The following is a 20,407-nucleotide window of genomic DNA, read 5'->3' as shown; positions in this document are numbered from 1 at the left end:
GTGCAGAAAAAAACAAACATCTCATGGCAAGTCTATTAAACCTAAGTATCAGGTGAGGAAAAACAAGTCATTGCACAAATTTCACCAAAGACCTTTGAGGTGTTAGCCAGGTTCATTTTATTCAGCAGATGTTCCAACAAAGGTTTAGGAGTAATCAACTATGTACACAAAAAATTTTGTTTTCAAATAAAACCAATCAAATGTTGAAAAGAAATACTGACATTAAAACAAATAATAGAACAAGTAAAGATGGAAATTAGCAACTATTTGCGTCGAGGACCGGACATAGCGATGGAGCATCGGCGTCTCATCGGATCTGGAAAACAAAAAAATATTATGTAACGCCAAAAGAATCAAATACAAACACGCTGATTAGATAGAGTGTATCATGCATGCTCCTCATCAAACTGCCATATTTTTTTTCCAGGTCCTGAGGCTGAAAACAATGAAAAACAAATAAGAATAAAAAAATCGCCTTGTGCAATACCACAAAAGGCCACTAGATGCTCAACAAACACTTGAGCTTTTCCTCTATTCCCACTGCAAACAGTCATCCAGTCATTGGAGTGTCAATAAACTATTTACTCACTAACAATCAATGATAAAGTAATATCTAAATAAGCTGAAACAGCTGCTTATTTGAAGTATTACAGAATTTTGCTCATTTTTAACCTCCTAAGACCCAAACTCTTTCATGGCAAGTATTTTTAATTTCTCTTTGATATTTGGGCTGATTGGAACCTGATGAATGTAAAAACAAAGAATTTCCTGATTTCTGTTTCTAAGAAAAATTAGAGCCACATACATTTGTTTAAAATTTAGATAAAACAGTGGCAGTATAATGTCCTCGTAAGTGGATATCAGGCCCTTGTAGAGCAAGATTTAGTATTTTGGTCTAAATAACCCAAAATGTGATGTCCACATATGTGGATGCCAGGTCCTAGGAGGTTAAAGCAGTTCTGATTATGTTCATTTCCAGCCTCAAAGCCTTTTTTTCTTGGACTACTAGAGTTTCCAGAACCATCAAGTCAGCCTGAAACCAGCGGTTAGACCTCACTGCTCTGAAGCCGCCTCGTGTAAGAAAGCACTGATGAGGGAAGAAGCTGTACCATGCAGCTTGCAGAGCAGAGTCCCAGAGGTGCTCATTAAAGTTTCACTACATTTGTAATATATGTGCTTAACAATTTCCATGCAATTTTCTGCATTTAAAAATTAAATGCATGCCATAAAGTGAAAAGCATCTTCTCAGTCACAATGTGACAGTACAAAGCTCTGGACTTCCTTCCAGCATCCCTCTGAACAATTACAAAGAAAACTCGTGCCACAAATCATCCTGTCAGCACGCAGCAATGAGCCTGACGCAGGGAGCAGAAATATCATTACATTTCTCCCATGCTGTTTCTCTTCACTGACTCATCATTGAATCCAGGAGCAACTTTAAAACCCTGCTCATTACTCAGGCCACAGCTACAGTAACACAGCTTTCATGTAGAGCAGCTTGCTCTGACCTTGGATTTTCCCCTTTATTATGCTCTTATAAGGATGCCACAGGATCAGACTGCCAGGTACACTCATAGATTTCCCATGATGCACTGAGCAGTATACATGTACCTTCTTCTTTTCACTCCTCATGTGCTTTTGCCAGCACTGCATGTCATTAACTCTTGTCTCACTGTGCTCTTCATTTTGGTCTTTCCTTTCTCCTCACCTCATTCAGCAGATGGCTGGCCCTGTCTGACCCTGGTTCAGGGTCACTTCCTGTTTAAAGGGAGTTCTTCCCATCCTGCTTTTCACAGGTAATCCAATATTTGGGGTTTTTCTCTCTAATATTGTGGGGCTTTTATGTCCCATATAGAAGCGCCTTGAGATGACTGTCACTGTGAAACAGCACTATATAAATACAACTAAACTGAAACTGAACTGCACACATGGAAGATATATTAGAGTAATGAGGTCCAGTCATCTCCCCTCTGCCTCGCATTCTGGTGCTCCACCTGCAGTTAATGATGAACCTGAGAAAAGCTGGGTCAGCTTCAAAGCTTTGCTTGCAGCGTTGGTGGTGAGGCCACACAGAGCCAACGAGACTCCAATTTAAAATGAAACTGGGGAAATAACCAGCTGATTAATTTTTGCTTGGCAGAAATGACTCTTACCGTGTATTTGTCCCATTTCTTCTCAGGATCGTATGGCTCCCAGCGACTAGCAGGGAAGATATGCTTGTTCTTCTCATACCAGCTCCTCAGCACCACTTTCCCTGCATGAGACTTGAGGTAAAAGAGCAAAGCTGCACTTAATATTTTTGTTTGTTTTCACAATACAGCATGGGTGGAGAATACATTTTACAGAGATATTCAGACATTTCTGTCCCTAAAACCAGTCAGGACAGCCAGACCTCCAAAGCCTTCAACGATACACAATCCATATGACATCAGACCCCCACTGCTCAGTTTGTGGGTACACAGTGGATTGGACCCATGTGTCTCAGCCACATATGCTTGGCAAGTCAACAAGTCCAAACGTGGCTCTAGGGTGTGGTATTGGTTTCTTCTACATTAGTGTCAGTGTAAAGATGATTTCTGGGTAAGCAAAATCTGTTTTCAAACTCTGAAAACACAACTGCAAACTACTCAACATTCTTCCTGTCAAAGAGGACAATTTAGGACATTTTAAAGGATTTTTATCCTTCTAAATTAAGTGAAGAGAAAAAAAATCCTACTAATACATGATGAAGAGACTGACTCATTTCAAGTTAGACGTTGCACAGGACAGTAAACTATTAAATTAATGCTGTTTTTACATTTTACAATCAGAATTCCGTGACTTGTGATACTTTTAGACTCCGACACTGATGTATCAGTCCAATTAACAGTGTGTGTCTATTTTTGTGTCAGTTTTACATTTTATCTCCATTTTGGTCCAGAATTGATGCTTGCTTAATTTTTTCAGTCTACCTATATGTAGCGCGCTGCCTTGTTTCTTCTGTTTGCTCTCTCTCTGATCTCGGCTTGTGTCTGACTTCAACATCACACTCTTTCTGTTCATTCCTCTATAATCTTATAAACTCCCTTTCCTGTATCAGATACACAAATATTTCATCTTTCTTATGAGTATTTCTAATCAAAGCAACTGTAGAAACAGACTTATGACATTTCTTTTTTTGAGTACTTTAGGAGTAGCTCTAATCAGCTAAAAAAAGGAAACCATTTCCCATAAACTGTTTTTCCCCCTCACCTCATCTTTCTCCACAGTGGCATCATTGACCAATCGGATATCATCGTGGACATCAAAGCTGAACAGAGGGCCTGCGGAGAAGAAATATCAACTGGGTGAAAAAGCAGAAAACTAAGAAGCATGAGGCATTTAAGAAAGAAAGAATTTCCGACACATAATTGCCTCATGATAATATAAACTACAGAGACTATAACATCCCCCATGGGCCCAGATTTAACCCCTATAGGGCTGGTGGAGGGACTCTCTGCTTTTGTTTCCAAGCTTCTTAGAGTATCAAAGTGCAGTGATTAATGAGACTCTGTTAGAATGAAGCCTGAATGTTATAACTAGTGATGGGATTTCCGGCTCTTTTTAGAGAAACAGCTCTCTCGGCTCCGAACCGGCTCTTCAGGTTGTTTTGTTGCGTTAATTAATTTATTATTAACAACAATATAAAATTATGCACAAAAAGAATGTTGAAATTATTTTTAAAAACTGTTCATTTACCTGTTACCACACACCAAATCTGGTCGATGGTACTTCCTGGCTTGTGTAGCCACTAGTTAACAAAAGCTCAACACTGCGCTCAGCATCCTGGAGCACTTCTGTTGTGCTTCGGAATTTACATTTGTTTTGGAGTTTGTACTAAACTAAATAAACTATAAAATACAAAAACCAACTATTTACATTTCAACTTTTAACTATTTAAATTTTCAGCTTTTTCCTTTTAAACACATTTAAAGTGAAACAGCACAAAACACTGCAAACCACAACACAATTAAATATATATTAAAATATGCAAAACAAAAAAAAAGATGCACATTCTCTGTCATATGGGCCGGGGATGATTTTTTGGGAGAGTGTTTTCCTGCTTGGAATTCCATACACAGGATTCACTGCATGAATAAACTTTCTGAATCCTTTATCATCCGCAACTGAACAATAGTTGTGGATGATTACTATACCTTTCTAATGTGACGTTGTTGTCTCTTTCTCTCTCTCTCCCTCCCGCTCTGTTCCTGTGCTACTGCGAGTGTAACTACCGCCCCTCCCCCCTCTTCCCAGCGCAAAGCACAAGGCTCGCATGCGGAGTGAAGCGGAAAAAAAGTGCGAGAGGGGGTGAGAGAAAAAAAAACAAAAAAAACCACGACTTGCATCGTTGACTTCAAAGATCCGGCTCTAAGAGTCGTTTCGTTCGCGACCGACACATCACTAGTTATATCAGATTAGGGGTAGCCAAATGTGGACAATATTCCTGGTCTCGCGCTTTTCTCTTTAGACACCCGCAGTCTAAAGCAACAACATACAAACATGTCCAGAATAAAATCCCCCGTCCACTTATCGCGATTGGACGAGCTGTGCTATTTAACTTTAAATTGAATATGAAATATTGTGTAAAAAAGGAACGACACAAAATGCTATTAGTTTAAAAACAAGGATTAATAAACACTAAACCACAGTTGATTTCTAACAAAACATTCTGGTTTAATGAGGGACTATTTATGTTTGGGCCTTTGTGTCACATGTCACTGTGGCTTGGTTCATCTTTTATATACACTCTATAGCACAACAAAAATGTTTTATATTAGAGCTTTTCTATCGTCTGTAGCAGGAAATTGGGATATTGGATGTCAACAGTGTGGAAGCTGTTGATGCCTGATTACCTGATTTGCCTCTGGCTTTGGTCACAATGAAGTCATAGAAACTGTGATGCTGAAGGAGACAAGGAGACAAACAACTTTACATCAAAAACAAAATTCTCTTTCTGATTACAATCTACTAGTGTGACTACACTTAACTATCAAAGTGAATTTGAATGGCGCACAGGTGTTTAAACAAGAGAGGGAGGAAAAAAGGGAAAAAAAAAAGTTAAGCAAAGGTTTGGCAGCAGTTAACTGGGTGTGTCACAGCACTTACATGTGGGATTATCAGATCTTCTTTAATGTACATCAGCTGCTCTACTCCAGCAGATCTGTGGAAAAAAATCCCATTTATCATTTTGTCACATCCATTAACTCCAAGGTGCCTTTTTTTTAATGTCTCCATGGGAACTGAAATAAAACACTGGGGCTGACAGCAATGCTTCAGTTTATCACTCTAGCGTTAAAAGATGGAGAAACTGAGAAGGACACATGATGTGCGCCAAGTCAGTTCTGGCAAGTCAGAAATTGGCCAGCTGTTCACTGCAGGAGGTCTCTTACAGACAGCACTTACACCACTGTCAAAGCTTTTTTTCCTTACACAGACAACATCTTAGTTTGTTTTTCTTCACTCTACTTTTACTCATCGGTGTCAATTTCAGATGATGCCGCATTCAGTTATATGATGGCCTGTAGTGATGAACACTCCCACCATGGAACCTTCTTTTCGTATGGCATAACTGCAGCTACTTTTGTAAATACCTGCATTCTCAAACAGTCCGAGTGAAAAACAAAAATGATCCTATTTTCATGTCTAAACTCACCGGAGCTCGCTGAAGTCCTTTCTGAGGACTTCCAGGGCTTTCTGCAGGAAGTTCTGAATGGTGTTACCTTTCTTCATCTGAAGCAGAAATACACAAACGGAGAGAAAACAAAAGCATGAGGAGAGAAACCGGTGTGTAAAGTGTTGCTACGCACGGTGCAGATAACATTTTTTTCTCCTTAAAAACCTCAGTGCCAGTTGGTTCAATCTTTACCTTGACAGTTTTCCGATGTCCAGAGCCGTCCCAGTAACTGAACGTAATCTCAATCTCTTCATCTGATGACACAGATGTACAGTTATTACAGATTTAGAGAGACATAGGGTTGCGCACTGCTGTACTGCCACACTGATTTCATAATAATGCAATAGCAACTTTTTAATTAGGATGTTCGTTTTCAGATCACCGGGGCCCTGCAGCCTGATGCACACTGCACCCAGCCCCTGCAGTGCCTTCTAAAAGTAATGAGGCCCCAAGAGGGTGAGTCTGGTCTCCGTGACCGGACCGCACGGGCTAGACACAGACAGACATCCAGTGGAGCTCAAAGACCTTGGTGGTTGTAAAGAAGGCCCAACAGTGTCTCCATTTTCTTAGAATCCTCAGAAAAATGGACGTGAAGAGGGAGCTGCTGATTGTCTTCTACCGTTGCTCCACTGAACATGTGCTGACATGCTGCATCTGTGTGTGGTTCTCCAGCTGCACCATGGCACACAAAAAAGCACTACAGAGGGTCATTAATATGGCCCCAAAAATCATTGGACATCCTCTTCCCTCCCTGAAGGACCTGTACAGCATCCTACAGGACTGCACACATCCAGGACACCGGGTGTTTAAGCTGCTGCCGTCTGGCAGGAGATTCAGGCTGCTGATGTCTCGGACAAACAGACTCAAGGAAACCTTTACAACAGGGCAATAGCTTTGTTAGCTCAATGCTAACAGCTGACCTCATTGGATACCTCCCTGGTGTTTTTGTTTGTTTTGTTTTTGTTTTTGGGGGGCAATAACATAACAATAATAATAATAATGATAATAATAATAATGTGCAATAAACATTCACTCATTCTTTTATTTATTTATTAAGTCATTCCTTTTTTTGTTCATATCTTTCTTGCACTTTTAAAAAAATCCACTTTAAGTTACTGTGTTGTGTGTAGTGCCAACGTGGGACGCTTTCCAACTTCGTTGTACTATTGTACTAGGTATGACTGTCCAATGACAATAAAGAGTCATCTTCTCCTAAAGCTTGGCAAATAAGCGTTCTTCCTGGCTCTGAATCACTCTTTGTCAGGCCCTCACCCAGGACTAATATGACTTGGGAGACACTACCTGAGGCAAAAGCATCTAACCACATTGCTTCTAGGAAATCCAAGTATACACAAACTGCTCCACTACAATAAGGTGGAGGATGTGGCTCCTCCGACAGAACTTCAACAGCATTCTGAGGGTCAGTGAGTCTGAATGGACCGTGTTCCTAACCTCCACTGCTGAAGCGGCTGCATGGAGCTGTAGCTAATACTTGTAGTGGTGGTAATCCCTGAACCAGATGGTAGACACCAGAGGTGAAGGGAGCTTTCAAGCTAAAGCAGGAGTCTTATCGAGTACTGCCCGAGAAGAGTTTGGCTGTGGCGGTTGCTGGTATGGGACGGTTCAGTGAAGTTGTACAGAAAAAAAAGAGTTGAGATCACAGCGATCATGGCAGTTGAACTTTGACTGTTTTCATTGTACTAGTTTGCGTGCAAATATAGAGACCTTCAGAGCTTTTCAGTAAGCCATTCATTCAACGGCTCTGGGGATGTCAGGAGGAAAACAGTTCCCATTGTTATTTAAAGGTTGTGACGGTTAGGCGGCTGGGTCAGAGCAAACAGCGATGTGCACAGCACCTTGTCACACTGCCACTAGCACAGTGACACTCCCATTGCAAAGAACTAAAAAACATGCTGGGCTCAGGGGAAAACACTTTGGTCGGCACTTCACTTTGAGGAAAGTGTCAACTGTCCTCACGGAAAACATCCAAAATGGATCATTGTGTAGCTCCTGCCTGCCTCCTTGTATTCAGCATTAAAGTGATCATCATTACTTACTTTGTAATCCTGATACTCACTCTTAATTTTCTCCTGTTTGAGCTCCCACTCCTGCCTGAGCTCCTCTCTGAGCCGGTTCTCCTCCTCCTGAGTACACAAAGCCCATCAGTGGAGCAAAAATACTTACAAACAAGTTTTACATTTAAAGACGATCAGATTACAGAAGATTGACAACACCACCAACTGATCAACAGTGACACCAACTCTTAACTTTTGAGCTCCAATTATTCAGAAATCTGTTTGTTATTTTGCTGACATGGACAACTGACAGTGAAGTGGAGCTACTTGTGGAGAGGTAATCATTCATCACTTCTTAGCCTTCGCGTTTCTTAAGATTTGCAGTGTCTGGCAGCTTGCCAGGTAAAACAGAGCACAGCTGAACATACATGCAGAGCTAAGAAGAGCCAGAAGTGCAACCATATTATGTTATCACACGCTCATGGAGTTAATGTGATTTACAACCACCTCACCTCCCTGTCTCGATCAGGCAGGAAACTTGTGTCCACATCTGGATTTTTCCCCAGTTTTTTCTTCTTGACTGGATCTACAAGACAAAACCAAAGATCAATAAGAAATCATGTGACATCTAGATTATTTATGTTTTAGCAGTACAAGAAAAAAAAAAATCACAGTTATTAAGCAGACTTTAAAATCCAAGACTGTGTTAGTCACCAAGTCTAATTAAGACTCTTACAATCTCTAATGAGAAAGACCAAACCAAGTCACTGTATACATGAAGATAGACAAGGCCATCATGACTGAAATCCCATTGTGGAGACGTAAACTGAGGCCATCTTTGAGGGGTGGCTCAAGATTTTCGCACATTAACTTTTGATCTTTCTGGAATTTTATTTGGCAATAAGAAAATAACTGTGATCACCACCATCAGTCTGCACTTGTTGCCTCACGGTGGTGACGAAATCTCTGAGTGGGGTGTTTTGTTACCTTTAATCTGTATGAACACACAGAAAAGACTTTGGCTGCTCCTGCACCACTGCTGCTCTTAACATAACTCTTATGGTTACACGTGGGGTCTGGCCAGCAGTACTGAGTATTATCAATCCCTCTAATCTGATGATCTAAACGACTTGTAAGGAGTGACGTATAACTAATTGTATAGTTCAGAAAAAGAGAAGCGACAAATCAACAAGTTCAAATTAACCTTTAACAAGTATAATGAGATCTCTGCCGTTTCTGGAATTCAGATTAGTCTCCCTGCAGGGCTCGGTCTGAACATGTTCATTTCAGCAGTAAGGCTCTGACCTAATCTAACAGATTTAGAAGAGATTTTAAACAAAGTTACAGATAAAGAAAGAAAACTGCTTCAGATGACTGAGGCCTTAACGTCCCAAACAGAACGAATGCTCACAGTCTTGCTCTTCCTCTTCATCCTCCTCCTCCTCTTCCTCGTCCTCGGGATTAAATGACAAGCTGGCTATTTTCCTCTTCTGCTCCTCCTTTCTCTTTTTCTCTTTCTGCTTCTCGAGCTTGCTGGAAAGAGAAGAGAAAATATAAATATTGACCCATCGAGACACAAGAGGGTGTCCGTGAAAGCAAATACTTACAGTCAAACAATTATTTGCTGCTGAGCTTAGCTGAGCTGAGCTAGAGCCCAGAAAAGAAAATTTACTGTTTACACGCTGTGATAAGCTGCTTGTAGGTTTCATATGTTTGGCAACACAATTCAGGTTGGACAGCACCAAGGAGTGTTATTCATCTGTATTTTATTTGGGTCCTTAGAGGGACTGCTTAGAGTTTCCTTAAACTGTTCACACACACGTGCACTGAATTTGTTCTTTCTGTTGACCAAAACGAACTTGCCTGTATTTAATGATCTGGCAGCATTCGTTCACAAATGCAGAATTACTGCCAACTTAGTAAGAATACACATGTGAGGCATCTGGTGAGAATTTTAAAAACAAAAATTTAGAAGAGTTTGTTTCCAAGAAGCCCAACATTTCAAAAACAGGATCTGCAGGTCGGTGCACAGTCTGCATTCTTTCTGTTTCATCTGCACAGAGACTAACAGCCAAGATTTAAAAAAAGAAAACATTGATTTCAATTCAGCTGAAGTGAAATTATTACAGTGCACATAACTGAAGCGAGGCAGCTCCTGAAGTAGAAGGGTAACGTGTTGCTTACCAAAAAGGCCAAAAAGCTAACAATTTCCATGGGATGTACACACATCAGATACATTTCAGAAGAACTGAACTCAGGAACTACATTCACTATCCATCAATGTAAATTAGGCCATTTTAATAGTTTGATAAGCCAGTAAACAATAAACCAAAACAAAAAAGGTACATCACATATTTCTGTGACGCAGATGACATCTTCCACAACTTTTAGTCCAAAACTCAAAGATAGCAAATTTTGTAATCTGGTATTTAAATGTTTGGTATTTATGTTTAGCAATTATTTCCCAGAATGCATGAATATTATTAGCCTGAAAAATGTGTGGGTACCTCACAAGTAGAAGGTTAAAAGTAAGAAAGGAAATAAATAAATGAACTTTTTTTTTTAAATGTGATCATTTGGCGACCTCTTCTGGGGGGAGCAGGGTTTGAACCACTGCTGCTGGAACGCTTCCTTTTAGACCACATCATTAAGCAGTACACAAAAGGACACCCCACAGCTGGTTCTCTGACATTTACTGTCATTACTTCCGGCGCCGCTCCGAGCTGGCAGCCAGTATCAGCAGCTCCGACCTGACCGAGTCCTTTTTTCTCTTTAATAGTTGTTTCTTTGTTGTTCTTGTGTTTCTTGTTTTTGGACTGTTGTCCCCACAATGGAGCTCAGAATTCTATGGACAATCGTGTTCTTTATTACATTATTTACGGCGTCTGTGTCCGGAGAGCGCGTGGAGGTCCGACCTCCCATTGTTTACTCTACCCTCGGAGCCTCCGCTGCCCTGCCTACCACCGAGCAAGCCAACATCCCCCACGAGGTGAGGAGGAAGAGACACGGTACTCGGGCCGGGATCGGGCGTCGCAGTAAAGTTAGGAGGTACCGGCCAGCGATTCCATCTATTATTATGGGGAATGTGAGATCTCTACCCAATAAAGTAGACGAACTAGCGGCTCTTACCCGACATCAGAGGAGCTACAGGGAGTGCAGCCTAATGTGCTTCATAGAGTCGTGGATAACTGCGCTAACTCCGGACTCATACGTAAACATAGATGGTTTTCATCTGATCTGGGCCGACAGAACAGCGGAGAGTGGTAAGAAGAGAGGAGGGGGTCTGGCTGTGTTTGTGAACGATAGATGGTGTAACTCTGGGCGTTTATCTATCAAAGAGACGCTGTGCTGTAAGGACATTGAGCTGCTAGCAGTTAGCATGAGACCGTACTATCTACGGCGAGAGTTTACACACGTGATTGTGATAGCTGTGTATGTCCCGCCCTCTGTTAACACTACAGCAGGCTGTGAGGTCCTGCACACTGTAACCAGCAGACTCCAAACACAGCACCCTCAGGCCCTTTTCCTGATCTCTGGGGGCTTTAATCACATCACATGTCCTCCACTCTCCCCACCTTCACCCAGTACGTCAACTGCCACACCAGAGACAATAAAACATTGGACTTATTGTATGCCAACACCAAGAAGGCATACAGCTCATCACCTCTCCCTCCCCTGGGGGGCTCAGATCACAACTTGGTTCATCTCCAGCCTGTGTATAAACCTCTAGTACACAGAGAAACAGTTGTGAAATACCCATTAAGCAAATGGTCGGCAGAGACTGAAGAGGCCCTGAGGGACTGTTTCCGTTCTTCTGTGTGGGACAACCTCTGCAGCCCCCTGGAGGATGACCTCAACAGCATCACGGACTGCATTACAGATTACATGAACTTCTGTGTGGACAACACCGTACCCATCATAAAGGTACGGTGTTTTTCTAACAACAAGCCATGGATAAATCCTGAAATTAAGGCTCTCCTCAAGGAGAAGAAGAGAGTCTTTAGATCTGGAGACAAACAGGAGCTGAGAGTTGTTCAGAAGAAGCTGAAATGGAAGATAAGGCAAAGGAAGGAAAACTACAGGAGGAAGATGGAAGAGCAGCTGCAACAGGACAACTTCAGAGGGGTTTGGAACAGCCTGAAGACAATCTCAGGACAAAAACCAACCCCCAGGCTGCAGGAGACTTGGGGTGGGTGAATGACCTAAATAAACATTTTAATAGGTTTGATCAACCACCCACCCTTCCCCCAGCATCGTCCCCCCTGCTGCAATCTCCCTCATCTTCAGGGCCTGCCTGTCTTTCATCACAGGACTTCACACCTCCCAGCTCCCAGTCATTACACCCACCCCCGGCTTCTGTGGACTCCAACATACACCCCCCTCCCCCAAAATCCACTCTTTCTATCTCAGCACTTCAAGTGAGGAACGAGCTTCGCAAGATCAAGGTGCGAAAGGCTGCAGGTCCAGATGGCATCAGCTCCAGGCTCCTGAGGTGCTGCACAGATTAACTGTGTGGCATCCTAGGATATCTGTTCAACCTGAGCCTGTCACTGGGGAAAGTACCACAGCTGTGGAAGACCTCCTGTGTGGTACCGGTACCAAAGACCTCCCATCCCAAGGACCTCAGCAGCTACAGGCCGGTAGCCCTGACATCACATCTGATGAAGACCCTTGAGAGGTTGGTTCTAAACCATCTGCGCCCCCTGGTGAGTTCTTCATTGGATCCGCTGCAGTTTTCTTACCAGCCTGGCATCGGGGTGGAGGACGCCATCATCTACCTCCTGCACCAAGCTCTGACTCACCTGGAGAAGCCTGGAAGCACTGTGAGGATCATGTTCTTTGATTTTTCCAGTGCTTTCAACACCATCCAGCCACGACTTCTGAGAGACAAGCTGGAGCTATCGGGAGTGGACCACCACATGTCCTAGTGGATACTGGACTACCTCACAGAACGCCCACAGTATGTGAGGACACGGGGCTGTGTCTCTGATACGCTGGTCTGCAGTACGGGGGCCCCACAGGGAACTGTGCTGGCACCGTTCCTCTTCACCCTCTACACTGCAAACTTCTCCATCAACTCCCCACGCTGCCACCTACAGATGTTCTCTGACGACTCTGCCATAGTCGGCCTCATCCCAGGTGAGGACGACTCAGAGTACAGACAGTGGACTCTGGACTTTGTAGACTGGTGTCAGCAGAACCACCTGCTGATCAATGCTGGGAAAACCAAGGAGTTGGTGGTGGACTTCCGGAGACGCAGACCCACCACACTGACACCAGTGAACATCCAGGGAGTGGACATTGAGATAGTGGACTCTTATAGGTATCTGGGTGTTCACCTGCCTGAATAATAAACTGGACTGGAGCCACAACACTGATGCTCTTTACAGGAAGGGTCAGAGCAGACTCTACCTGCTGAGGTCATTTGGAGTACAGGGAGCGATTTTGAAGACCTTCTATGACTCTGTGGTGGCATCTGTCATTTTTTACAGTGTTGTATGTTGTACGAGGAAGGACATTTCTGCAGGTCCTTCCTCCCTGCAGCTGTCAGACTGTACAATCAAAACTGCTCCCAACAATCACAGATGTTTACATCTGCGCTGTAACTGCAATAATTCAATCAACCAATTCGCACTACAACCTGGTTTGCCTCTTATCTGTAGTTTATTTTATTTTATTTAATAACTGTACAGTACTCTGTTTATAGTAACCATTGTCCTTAATGTAAATATCTAAGAAAAATTGTGTATGTTTCTGTTCTGTGTCCTGTTTGTATATGTGTCTTTCTGGCTGCTGTTACAACCAAATTTCCCCTTGTGGGACAATTAAAGAATTATTCTATTCTATTCTTCTATTCACACACCACACCACCAAGGAGAGTTAGATCAGCCAGACCAGATGCTACATTATCTGGATACACTTATCCTAACTTGGGTAATCCTCTCATTAATTTCAGCGTTTCCCCTGCACATTCGCACGACAGGGCTGACCCTGGTTGCATCTAACTAATCGCAAATATGGATAAGTATCCTCGCAGCAGAGCGACTGATTTCATAAAAGAAGATCAAATTATAGTGCAGGAAAATATGACGAGGTAAAACACATAATAGAAACTGAAATTCACACGGCGATGTGAGTGTGAGGAAAAGCACTGTGGAGTGTTACAGTATTAAAAATGTGCACTTTAACTGCTCCGGTCAGTAAGACTGGAAAACAGCTGCTATATTCAGAAGAAAGAAAACAAAACTGACTGTGTGAGTCAACAGACTTATCAATATCACAACTCTATCAATAGGACATGAGAGAATCTGATGGATAGCAATCAATTATTTCTGCAGCATCGGTGCCGTTTAAGAGAATAAAGAATTCTTATTAAAAGAAAATTCAAACGTAGGCTTAGTCTACATGCAAGTTTGATATGAGGTAAGCAAATACAAACAGGCGCTATGTCATATATTAATTGATTAATAGTTAATTAATTAATTATTGTTCATAGAATAAAACTGCTGTGAAACCATTCGCAGACAATAGGAATCAAATAATAAAGTGGTGTTTAAGAATCTATGTCCATCTGTGCTCGTTGGGCAAAAACAAAAACTTTAGACCCTCCTCCAAATGTCCACGCCCAGAAGTCTGGCTGATCTTCTGGGAAAGGTGACGCTAATTTCTGGAAATGTAGTTGTTGTTAAATTACTGGAAATCCAGCTGTTTTCCTCAACCAAGGTTGAAACTTGAATTTAACCAGATAAGACTGAATCCTGGATCGTAACAGAGGCCCCAGAGCATCAGTAAGAAAAACTCACAGCTGGAGTTCCTTGGACTGCTCCTTCTTGGCCAGCTGTTTCTCTCGCTCTTTTACCAGCGCCTCCTGCTTGGCTTTCATATCATTCAGTGTCACCAGACCTGATCAAGAGATTTAAGAGAACAAAGAAACAAACAAAAACCACAACAGGTAAATTAAAAAGTAAGCAAGAATGCCAGAAACAAATCATCCTAATCTAAATATAACACAACACACTCACCAACTGTGCTGGACTTCAGCTCTGCCTCTACAGCATCATAGTGAGCCGAGAACTTCTTGTCAATGTTGGACTTGACCATGTTGTCCTATGAGAAAACACACACACACAGTGAAGGCTCAGTGAAGAGCAGGTCAGGCATGTTGTTATCCTGGTGTGGTCACAATATTAGAACAGATCAGAGAGCCCTTACAGCCTTTGTCTCAAAAATCTTAGAATTCAAACAGAAATTTGGACAAATCTCTCATTTTAAACATTTTTTCCCATGTTTTATGCGATTGTAACGGTAAAGTAGTTTGTTTCGTGTATAAATACCTGGATCGAACTACATAAAAAAAAGTTAATTATGTATCTGTGTCTGTGTATCTTGATGACACAGCAGATTAGCTCATAATACTGCTGATCACCATAAGCTAAACTCAGCACAGTAGTAATACACAGTACAACTGTCTATAAGTGGTGCTACATTTGTATTGTGCTTCTTTGTTACTTTATCTGCACAAATAAGAAAAAATGTTAGAGATAGCATTTGATCTTTGCCACCACTACCTAGATTCAAATATTGTACAGGCGTGTAGTTTAAGGAGCTTAAATAGCAATACAATATTTTGTGAGAGATGTATGCCCTCTAAAATCATCACAGATCCATCCTGGCCACCCCACGGACAATTTCCTGGCTCCGCCACTGTCCTTCACTCGCTTTGCTCCCGGCCTTACGCGACTGCGTTCTGTCGTTTTGACCACTTATAAACGGCTAAAGTAGCTCTCATTGACACTGAACTATTATTGGACTTGTTATAATCAAGGGGGAGAAGTTCCAAACCTCTGCAATCTTCTGCTTTAGTTGCTCCAGCTGCTCTCTTTCTTTTTCACGCTTCTTCATGAGCTGCATGGCCCTGCCAGCCTCACTGGCAGCGCCTTTGTACTGCGCCATGTTTTCAAAATGAGCTTAAAAAGATACTTGTTCAAATACAAGATTAATAATAAAATCTCTCAGAGACTTTTCCAGAACTGTAAAGACAGCGTATCTCGCAAATCACAACAAGAAAAATGGCGACGGCGAAGTGCATGCCGGGTAGTTACGTATTAAACGATGCCTTCAAGGGCTTCAGGGAAGCTCGGAATAATTGTGGAAAAAAAATTTCTCTCTCGAAGCAATTAACACTAAGTTCGCATGCTTCAACTACTGATTAAGCAATCAATCAAAATGTTCTGATTAATTTGTGAAAATCATCCATAGTTTTTTAGGAAAAGCTGAAAAAAAGCCCCAAAGCCAAGTTTGAAACAAATGAATAGGACTTATATTTTTGCTTCATAAATTATTTTTAAGACGAGATAATTATTTGAACATTTATATTTTATAGTATGTGTAAACTTTCTACTTAAAAAAAAAAAAACTAACTAAAAACAAAATATTTGTGACCTTAATATTTCTTGAAAGTTGTTTGATTTACACTCATATCTATTTCATTTTGGAAAATAAATAAATACCCAATATAAAAAAAAATACCCATGGAAGTCTTGACATTTTTATTTGTAGTTTGTTTCAGCTTTCATACAAATAAACCAGAAATCAAATGATTAACAACAACAACAACAATAATAATAGTAGTAGCAGTAGTAGCAGTACATTTCTTTATAGCCTGATGGTGGAAATAATAGCAGAAATTGGTTTACATGTAGAAAACATTTTGAGTAGGATTAACAGAGCAGGTTAATAAAACATAAATAAAAAAAAACATGAAGAAAAAGAAAGAAATGAGAAATAGGCCCCCAATTTAAGCATTCACTCAGTCACCCACTGAGTGCATATCTTGCATTCATACTGTGTCTTTGTCTTTCATTTGAATCCAGTCCTTGTTCGACAGTGAAATTGCGATTTGGCTGCAGCAGAGAGCAACAGATGCACAGAATGGAGAGATGACAACGTTGACGGCACACATACACAAGGACCGCAGGCATGGAAGGAAAGTGTTGCTCAGCTGTATGCAGGGAACCAGAAACCTAGGCACAGACAAAGATCAGAGTAAGTTAGTGAAGACGGCTTAGGCAGCAGAAACACCTGTGTAATGTGTCTGAACACTCATGTGGCAAACAGCTACAGGAAGAGAGGCTGAGTTTCTCAGAAGTAAAGAGGGGCAGAAGTTCACCAGCTTGCAAAAATAAATCTATAAATTGTGAAACAATTGTTCAAACACCAGTAACAAAAACACAAGACTTGTCCAAAGCTGCAACAGCTGCACATTTACAAAGATTTTACATATCTCATCATCTATAGGACATAATCAAAAGATTCACACAAATTGGAGAAATTTCTGCGCGCATGTAACAAAGCTGAAAATTTGTACTGCTGAATATCTGCTGGCTGTGGTGCGACCACACTTGCAGTACAACAACAACAAAGTCTTATTTGACCCAAAAATCCTTTTACATTTATAAGTGAGACATCTGCAATACTGCTAACAGGATAGCCAAGACTGTAAATAAGGTTTCTTTTGCTTGTGTATGGAAAGGGCCACTGGAAAAAGAAAAGTGGGCTCTTCCGTACTTATGACCTTAGTCCACTGAGGTTTCATTTTAGTGAACCTTCCTCAGTGTCTAGAAGAGAGTTTTATTCATGTGACATTGGTATAATGTCAAGCAGGAATCTGCAAAGAAAGCTATTAAACATGTGACTGTCTGCAAACGTATTTCTGCACATGTGAATTGCGCCATAAAGAACTGCCCCTGCCCCTTAGTCCTAATCCTAACTGTATACACACAGTAAAACAGGATGCTGGTATGAACTGGGCAGAGACGAATATGTAAGGGGTTACGTGACAACTTTGTCCATCTCTGATATATAGTCCATGCACTCAAATGTTATATTGAACATGTTTTAAAGTAGAGACTGTGTCTGATGTTTCATTAGAGGCTAACTACACTCTTTCTTGCTAGGAAAAAAAAAACATGCCAATAATCCTAATAATACTGTGGATGTGTGTTTGTGGTTATTTGCAGATAAAGCAATGTGTGTCCAGAGGAGAAATATTTAATAACTCTCCAACATACCAGACATGAAGGCAGGCAAGAATGGCCAGGAAAATGCCACAAACGAGAGCGCAGGGCACAGCAAAAAGCAAGGAGAGGCACTGGTACGTCCAGATACGAGCATTCTCAAAGCCAGTGACGCTGTAAATCCACACTTGGTCTATGCTGTGAGGTTTGCTGGGTTCTGCCAACACATCACTGACCTCCACCTGTAAAAGGTAACAGGAGAGAACGCTGAGGCTGAACACAATAAACTAGCCAAAGTTAATTCTATTTTTATCAGGATAGTTTCAACTGCTATCTTGATCAGTTAGATCTTTAACATGACAACCATGCACAATGTGCTTTGGGAACATGCAGGTTTTGGTTTGTGTATCTGTACTGAAAGCTATTTCATTCCTATTCCTAGATATTCCATTATAACAGAAATAATTTATTATATTTTATGTTTTTTCACTCAGACAACTCATGTTGGAAACTATGTTTGCAGCAGGAAATTATCTGGAATATCTGTATCTGAGCGATCACTCTGGGAATACCATTCACAGCATTTCTGGTCAGCTTAATGTTATATTAAAAATGATTAAAAATGATCTAGTTAACTTCAAAATAAAACAATATAAAATGATTTAAATTCGTTTTATTATCAAAATGTCACAAAGTTTGGGAAAATGAAATGTGTCATGTCTGGCTTATCTGAGGTTTTCTGTTGCATTAACTCTTTCAATCAATAAGGGTTATTTCACTGCTGTTTTGTTGTGTTCTTTGGGGTTTTATTTGTGTCATCTATAGATTGTCCCATTTAACTCTTTCCAAAGAGAAAGAGCCCCCTCCCAAAAAAGCCAAAAAGAAACCCAGGGAAAATAAATAAATAAACAGGGACATCTGTCTGTCGGATGGGAAAATGAGGGTGAAAATGATTGTGTAGCCTCACAAGTGTGCAGCATTTTAAAAACCAAGATAGTCTTATAAAGAGTGTACAAATTCCCCCAAAATACATTTTTATCTCAGATATTTTGTCATAGATATAGATAACAGTTCTGAGACTGGTCAGATCCAATTAGAAGGTTAAAAAAACAATTTTCTGGTAGGACTGTGTCTATGCATGTGACATCTGGATTTTAGGACTCAAGGGCAGATGTTGTGACAAAGCAGACTGATAATAAAGAGAACAAACATCAGGACCTTTAGGTGCTGGTTGATACCACGAGGATCCCTGCTGACAGGACGAGTAGCTGCTGCTGTAGGAGGAGCAGCAGGTGGAGCTGGAGCTATGGGTGGAGTCGGGGCCCTGGGCGTAGTCAGAGCTCCAGGTGGAGTTGGAGCTTTGGGTGCAGGGGTTGAGGATTTGGATGCAAACTCTGGGGGAGGAGGGGGAGTGTTTATCTGTTCTTCCCCTTCGTCGTTTTCATCGCTGTCGTCAATCTTACACTCCACCAGGCAGTCGTCGCTCACCATCATCATCTTCGCTAAAAGCAAATGTAAATGTTTGCATTCGAATCACGCAGAATTGTTGAAGCCAACTAGATTCAACCCACAGACAGAGAGACTCACTCCTCCAGCTGATTGCAGGCCAGTGTAAAAGCGAGCTGAGCTCTGGCACTTCCACCTGTTCTTCAGCCTCCCGAAAAAGAAGTCAGTCCAAAATCTGTAAATAGCAGCTGGTAATTTTAAGACGGCATTTTTAAATGGAAAGCTCTGCAGTGCGGCCAGTGGTCGCATTAGATACAGTGCAGCCAGTGGTCGGATCTAACACGTGTGCATTTAGAACATTTCTATCAAAAAGGTGAAAAAATATATCGGTGCTTCCTATGAAACTTTCAATTCAAGATTTACGATTCACCACAGAGACAGCAAAGATATGAATAAATCATGTCTGACTTACCTTTTTTTTAAAAACAAAATGCTATCTTAATCCTTTCTCACTGACAGAGACCCTCAGAGAGAGAGAAAGATGGGGCAGGGGTGCTCTGCTTAGTGCTAATCTGAAATGTCAATGAGATCAGTTCAGCGGCTTCATCACAATGTCCCTCGAAGCTGAAGTGGAATTTACAGGACATGCAGAGACACAACACAGACACCTACAGTGTCTGACACCGACTTAGTGTGTCAGGAGTGCAAATGCGGTACAGTAGCTCTCTATGTGTGTGTGTGTGTGTGTGTGTGTGCGTGTGTGTGTGTTGGGTGGCTGTGTCAAGGGGTTATTTTAGGAGAAGGAGCAGACGGGTCCGAATGATCGCATTACAGAATTGGTGTGGTTTCCTAAAACAGAAACAATGACACATGCACCCACAGAGACCAATTATGTCGTAAACATGTTTCAATTAACATTAATACAACACTGATTCACCACAGTGATGAGTCAGACTGCAAGAGAGACTGTCACACGCAGGAAGTTGGGGTTGCTTATTTTTCCAGAGGCAAAATCTTTGAGTGACTACTGGAGAGCCATGTTCAGAAGCACAGCGCAACCACTTGTACCCCCATCATGCCCGAGTTCAGCTGAACCACGTGTGGCAGTCACACCAGTCAAATGAACAACAATCCCCTTAAATACAACAACAATCTGTTAACCATTCATCACTTTGTCATCTTTATTCATTTTTTTTAACCACATATACAGTTGGACGCAGTAAACTTAGTGACAT

The 20,407-nt window shown here is 41.5% G+C and overlaps 2 protein-coding genes across 3 annotated transcripts; both read right to left on the bottom strand.

Moving 5' to 3' along the window:
* Positions 1-93: 93 nt before the first annotated feature.
* On the bottom strand, positions 94-15,835 carry fam50a (family with sequence similarity 50 member A). The gene is made up of 13 exons (XM_026154009.2): positions 15,553-15,835; positions 14,733-14,817; positions 14,514-14,613; positions 9,122-9,243; positions 8,223-8,296; positions 7,773-7,839; positions 5,888-5,949; positions 5,675-5,751; positions 5,128-5,182; positions 4,875-4,923; positions 3,232-3,302; positions 2,154-2,264; positions 94-316 (listed from the first exon to the last, which is right to left on the bottom strand). Exons 1-13 carry the CDS (start codon positions 15,661-15,663, stop codon positions 308-310), a joined length of 993 nt encoding a protein of 330 aa, XP_026009794.1. The 5' UTR covers positions 15,664-15,835; the 3' UTR covers positions 94-307.
* Positions 15,836-16,244: 409 nt separating this feature from the next.
* On the bottom strand, positions 16,245-19,938 carry cav4b (caveolin 4b). 2 transcript variants are annotated; one of them, XM_026154378.2, is made up of 5 exons: positions 19,645-19,938; positions 19,314-19,407; positions 18,945-19,228; positions 17,781-17,968; positions 16,245-16,733 (listed from the first exon to the last, which is right to left on the bottom strand). In XM_026154378.2, exons 3-5 carry the CDS (start codon positions 19,221-19,223, stop codon positions 16,550-16,552), a joined length of 651 nt encoding a protein of 216 aa, XP_026010163.1. In that variant the 5' UTR covers positions 19,224-19,228; positions 19,314-19,407; positions 19,645-19,938; the 3' UTR covers positions 16,245-16,549. The 2 variants fall into 2 exon arrangements, with proteins under 2 accessions (XP_026010163.1, XP_026010164.1); XM_026154379.2 differs by having other exon boundaries at positions 18,945-19,223; positions 19,645-19,870.
* Between the last annotated feature and the right edge of the window lie 469 nt (positions 19,939-20,407).

The sequence above is a fragment of the Astatotilapia calliptera genome, chromosome 20, assembly GCF_964374335.1.
Source record: "Astatotilapia calliptera chromosome 20, fAstCal68.1, whole genome shotgun sequence".
Lineage (NCBI taxonomy): Eukaryota > Metazoa > Chordata > Actinopteri > Cichliformes > Cichlidae > Astatotilapia > Astatotilapia calliptera.
The sequence above is the reverse complement of the archived record's forward strand: the minus strand, read 5'-3'. Positions and strand labels throughout refer to the sequence as shown.